We start from the raw sequence: 6143 nt of genomic DNA on the forward strand, positions 1-6143 counted from the left end.
ATTTCACCTCAAAATTTTTATTTAGGAAGGACACCCAAACCCCCATACTCCATTTTCAGGCCTCCTCTTTCACTAAAAACTTGACTCCTAACGAACAGCCTCTCAGGGCTGGTCAAAAGCTGAAAGCGAGCTTTTGCAGGATACCCTCAGAAGTGACGTTAACCACCCCTTTTGGTACCAAAACCCCCTAAATTCAGCAGTCCCATCACCCACAACCACTCAAGGGCAGTGGCCATGAAACTCTGATTTGGGAAGCAGCCTGCCATTGAGGCCTTGAACTCCAGCATTCCCAAGTGATTCACAACCCACCTTTAGATCCATGAGATGTCTTCCTGCTGGTGCCATCCTCTAACAGGGCAGCATGAGATTCTGGAGTTCCCTCATTTGTGCTTTATGTTTTTAACCAAGAAACACACAAAAGAGACACAGTGAACTTCATCTGAACATCACCAGTTCTGCTAATTCAGTTTTTATTTTTCACTCACAAGTCAACAATCCTTTGTTAAAGTAAAGCCAAATTCAGGGAGAGAGAACATGCAGTAGGGCAGATGTTGCAGGAGAGACAGCTCTGACCAGCTAGGGAAAGAATCATCTATTTCTGAACCTTTCTGCTTTTAAGCTACCTTGAAGATCATGAGTTTCATGCAGTCCCCATCACAAACATTGTGAGATACCCCCACGTTGGTCAGGCTTGTGATCCTGGTTGTAGCTGTGGACCTTACTGAGTCCCTCCCTTCAGAACCACACCAGTATTTTGTTACAGCTGATTTTTTGACATCAAGACCTGGATTTAGCAGAGTTCGCCAGAAAAAAAAAAAAAAAAAAAAAATCAGCCTGCGGGGGCAGACGCTCTGGCAGGCAGAGCTGAGCTGCACCAAGCACTGCTGAGGTTTTCATCCCTTGGAAGGAAGCAGCTGGTCTCGCAAGAGCTGGCAGAGGAACAGCCACTCATTTTTTAACCACACCTAATCACAGCCAAACACACACGTAACTCTACCATAAAACAGAAGTAGGATTATCTAACACTGAACCAATCGAGCTGTGTGGACTGACAGACCTACTCCTTTAACTCAACTCCATCTGAAGTCATTTTATTTATATTTGGGTCAAGAGTAAGAGTCTCAGTGACAGTAGTCACCTGCTCAACACCCTAAGCTTCCCATTCGCTGTAGCAGACGTGGAGACAAAAACACCTCAGAACTAGTTAAACTTTTTCTTTGTGACAAAACTGTGTAAAAAAAAAAAAAAAAAAATTCAACCACTTTCTCCTTTTTGCATCCAGAGGCATGCAAAAGTGCCTCCTGTCACCTCCACTGAGTACTTCACTCTGCCAGATCCCTGTCCCTAACAAACAGCCTCAACACCACCAAAAACCATGAAGCCCATCTCAGGAGACCTTTCTGAGACTACCTGGACACCTTCCAGGAACCAAGGAACATAAAGCCAGGTCACTCAGTGACTGGGGTAGGCTCCCCAGCCCCTGACAGCACTGCAGGCTGGCACTGAGGACACCACCACGTGAGTCTCTTATAGCCACCTGAGGGTCCAAAGGTTCCCTTCATCACCGCATGCCCAAGGGGACACTGCTCCTTCTGGTAGATCTGAAAGTGCAGTCCTTCATCACGCAGCTTGCTCTGCAGCCAGTCCAAGCTGAACTGAATGGCACAGTCGAGCAGATGCTCGAGATCTGAGGGTGCCAAGAGAGATCCTTGTGTTAATGGATGGATCTTTGCCAGGTAGAGGATCTCATTTTTAATGATGTTCCCTGCAAAAGGTCAGAAATCGGGAGACCATAAGGATATCTTACCAAGGTGATGCAGACCCACCGCTTCCAGTCACTGTGATTTCTGCTGAAAATATCACATCTTGCAATGCCATCTCCCATATCAGAGGTGGCACACAACAACCAGATTTACAGCTGGGAACAAACCAGAGGACTCCCTTCCCACCACTCATCAAGCAAATCCTCCTTTCTTCCACAAGTACAAGCCGCCCACACTAACACATTTCACTCAGCTCACAGGGTGCACCCAAGCATCCAAAACCTTTCCTCCCTTTCTTGCCCTGCCACTAAGCCCTGGAACTCACCCAGCCCTGAAAAATATCTCTGGTCCAAGAGGGTGTAGCAGACAGGATGGGGTGCACGGAGGGCATCCAGCGCCCGGCCACGGTGGAACTCAGCAGAGAGGATGTCAGATGTGGGATCAGCCACCGGAGACGAGCACCACTGCATTCGGCAGTTGTAGAAAACAAGGAAGCCTCCGCTCTCAAAATGCAGAACCAGCCTGGGAGAAGCAGAGAAGTTAGAGGCTCTACCATAAACATCCCTAAACCATCTGTTATGTTCTGGGTCTGGCTGAAGAGATTTGCACAAAACAGAGCAGAAAGGCAGCAGCTTAGATTAAAAAAAATCAAGTATTAGAAAGGGTCCACACATAACTTAAGTTTACAGAAAAAAAAAACAGACTGAACACATCATTAGCCATCAACCCATGGAGAGCAAATGCCCATCAATTCCCATGAGAACCCCAGGGAAACCTCTTGGAGCACCAGTACCCCAGGGCTCCAAGGACACCAGCTGTAATCTGGGCTTCAACAGCAGTGTTTTCACCACTGTCTCTAAGAGCATCACTCCAGCCAGTGGTTTCAGCTACCCCAGATGTTAATACAGTTTTTTTTTAAATATGTAGTATAAGCTGGCATTTTGGGGGCATGATTCACTTTAGCATCCTAGAAATTTTCTTTGATTAAAAGTCTTAACCTAACTGACACCGTGATCCCCAGGCTGGCAGGCAACATGAAGCCCACAAGTGCCACCCCTTAGTTCTCTGATGAGATGAAACAAAGGAGATAAAACAGCAGAAAAAATAAAGAATTAGAGAGGCCATGGCTGGCTGGAGGAGGCAGAAGACAGCAGAGAGCAGAACACTTCTCACTAAGGGTGGGAGAAAAAAAATACTAAGAAAAGGTGTGTCCAAGGCAAACCATACCCAACTGATATTGCTGACAGGCTTCCATCACACCTACAGCACAGGAATCCCTAAACAGAAACCTACTATGGGGTTCCTGGTTGAACACACCCCACACCTCCTTATTTAAGACCTACTTTTAAGATTCTGAGAGGAAGAAAACAGAAGGACAGGACTGAAAAGCATTCCCATACAAATTTAGCCTGAAGCAGAAGACTGCCTCTCCAAAATGAGCAAACACCACCAAGTACCTGGGTGTGGGGTCCTTCCAGTCCCCCCTCTTGTTGGCTTGGCTTGCTCTAGAGAACTCGTTTGCCCGAATGCTGCCGAATAAGCCAAAGTGGACACGCAGCCAGCTGCCCGGACCCCCTGGGACATCAGGTCTGGAGCACTGGAGCTCCTGCAGCTCCTCTTCCTCAGGATGTGTCTGTGGAGCACACACCTGGGCAGGAGAACTTGTCCCACTAGCAGCCTCTCCTTGCAGCACTGGGTTGTCTGTGCTTGGTCCTAAGGGACAGCCAGCTGCCACAAAGGCCAGGAATAAGTTCTTGCCATGAACCTGAGGAAAAGGAAGGCAGGATGGACTGAGGATCTACATCATCTCTGGCTGTTTCCATACAAAGGGCTGTTATCTAGTGTCTTCTAAGCAGGAGGCACATCACCCAACCCTTCACAGGATCCATTTGCATCTGAGCCAGCCCTGTCAGAGCTCAGAGCATCCCTTCTTCATCTATATGAAGCAAAAAGCACCCAAACACTACTCCCATGTGAAGGCCTCTCAGAGGCAGGCCAAAGGGTAGTGGCTTCCCTCCAGGGCCTGCCATGGACTGATAAAGCCACCTTCAGCACAGCTCACCTGGGCATCCTGGAGCCTCAAGGACTTCAGGTCATCCACATTTATCTTCCTGGTGCTTCCCCCCACCTTGGCCACCACCTGCCCCACAAAACGGGAGGCCAGCAGCTGGAACTTCCTCACCGAGGGGCCCTCCGGCATCCCGGCCAGCTGGGGAGGGAATGGCAGGACCTCCTCACACCAAGTGCCCTAGAGCTGAGGGAAGATTTCCAGCTCAGAAACAGAACTAACAGTCAGAGGCCGAGCTCACGGCCCCAGGAAGAGCTCACCACAAACCCCTCACACCCCTGTTTTCTTCCTCAAGCCCCTTTGGCAGTGTCCACGGAGAGAGCCAGGTCCCTTTCAGAATCAGGAAGTTGAGGAGCCTCCAATTCATGGGGAATTTCACAATCTGGCTGCACAGGGCCCTGAGCAACCTGTTTTAACACCAGTTTTAAACCCACTTCAAGCAGGGATTCAATGTGTGGATTTCCAGAAGCCCTTTTCCACCACAGATTTTCCAGGAAGGCCTTAGACTGCTTGGAACAAAAGCTCCCTGAACTGCAGCCACTGCTTCAGCCCCAGAACAGTCGCTGACAGCACCAGTTCCCCCTGCAGACCAACCCCAGAGACCAGAGGCTCTGCTTCAAACCCCACAGCACCCAAAGAAAGGCCCTGAGCCATCTGGCACCACTCCGAGGTTGGTTTTTACATCAAGCACATTCATGGGCGCCCACCAGCAGAGGCATCTGGGCTGGGCCTGACACAGCTGCTCCCAAATGCTGATCCCACAGGGCCAGGCAAGGCAGCATGGCCATAAAAGCCTTCATGTGCTGCAACGAGCACAAACCCTCTTGGGAAAAGCTCCAAGAGGAAAACGTGTCAGAGAACATTACCTGGGTCTGGTACCTTCCATTTAATGCCTTAACTGGTCCTACAAACTGAATAGCTTTTGTAGCAGTAAAAACCTGAGCTTTATCCCCATGTCTCCCAGGGCAGGAGGTAATTATTCACAGGCTGGTTCCAGTTACACCCATTCAGCTGGGTGTTGTGTACTGTAGGCTAAAGCCAGTACCAGGTCAGGAGTCACCCAGGAGGTGACAGATCCCCAGGATCAGCTGCTGGCCCCAGACACCACTCAGCCAAGCAGCCTGCCCACACCCCAGGCCCTTTTGGTCCTCCTCCCAATTATGTAGGCCCTTGATTTGTGCAAGGCAGCACAAAACGAGCAGCACATCACCTGCAGAGCTTCATGGCTGTGATGCTACTGCTGTGTTCTCCTACAAATGCTCCTCCACACGAGCAAGAAGCACAGGGAAGAACAACCCATGTCCCACCACAACTTCATGGCCTTACTGGGGTTTAAAGGCACATGGGTCTGACTCTTCATGTGCAAATATAGGGGCACAGCTCTGCTCAGCCCACTGCCTTCCATCACCCGTGGGATTTTTCACTCTATAAAACCATTATCTCCCCAGTTTGCCCCAAATCTGTGCACCAACAAGCCCAAACCCCTCTACAAGGAGCCCCTGCAGGATGAGGGCCTTGGCTTTTGCCTCCTGCCAGCTCCATATTCCCTTCTCCCACCCCCAAAAATTGCATTCAATTCCCACTTTACACCACTCCAAAACAACCCAGAGCTCCCCCCTCACCTATTCTCCCAGGGACAGCAGAAGCAACCACCCTGCAGCATGCTCCTGGGGATGGGGCTCACCCAACACCTCCACAGCCACAGCACAGACCCCCAAAACAACCCAATGCACACCCCCCTGTCCCCAAACCCCACAACCAGTGGGCATAGCAGTCTCCTCCCTTCTCCCCCTACCCCATTACCTGCTTCTACTACCCCCAACCACCTCCCACAGCCCAAAACACCATCACTACCTTCTTTCCAGCCTTCACAACCCAATCTCTCCCTCTCACATGCTTCAATTGAAAAAATGAGAGCCTTCCCCTCTTAAAATATTAGCAGGGGGGCTCCCTAATTGGCTGGCATGGGAGAAAAGGGTGAGGTTTCAAGTGCTGGCCCCACCCTGCCCACCAGTTGTCCCAGGGATTGGTTGAACTGGGAGAGAGCCTGGACACTCCATGGCTGGAGGGGGACAGTGTGAGGGTTGTGAGCGGAGCCTTTAGTGGAAAAGTGATTTTGGCTTATGGGGGCAGCTGGGAGCAGTCGGGCTGAATCAGCTGCGCAACTGTTAGTAAAAAGAGCAAAAAAAGTCAACTATGAGGGTGCCTGGAGGAGCTTATCCTTTCTCTTCTGTGCTTGTGGAATCACCTGCAGGTTGGAAAACATGTTAGGTGCTTTCTCCCCTACGCATTAAAATAATCTTTGCTTCTTT

At 50.1% G+C, this 6143-nt stretch overlaps 1 protein-coding gene across 1 annotated transcript; it reads right to left on the minus strand.

The window, feature by feature from the left end:
- Nucleotides 1–534: 534 nt before the first annotated feature.
- Nucleotides 535–3963, minus strand: NEIL2 (nei like DNA glycosylase 2; the record flags this gene model as incomplete). The annotated part of the gene is made up of 4 exons (XM_082757002.1): nucleotides 535–1765; nucleotides 2089–2285; nucleotides 3221–3528; nucleotides 3826–3963. The coding sequence occupies 4 exons, from the start codon at nucleotides 3961–3963 to the stop codon at nucleotides 1449–1451; spliced, it is 960 nt and encodes a 319-aa protein (XP_082613128.1). The 3' UTR covers nucleotides 535–1448.
- Nucleotides 3964–6143: the final 2180 nt, after the last annotated feature.

This window comes from Aythya marila (assembly GCF_965140915.1).
Source record: "Aythya marila genome assembly, chromosome: 3".
Taxonomy (NCBI): Eukaryota; Metazoa; Chordata; class Aves; order Anseriformes; family Anatidae; genus Aythya; species Aythya marila.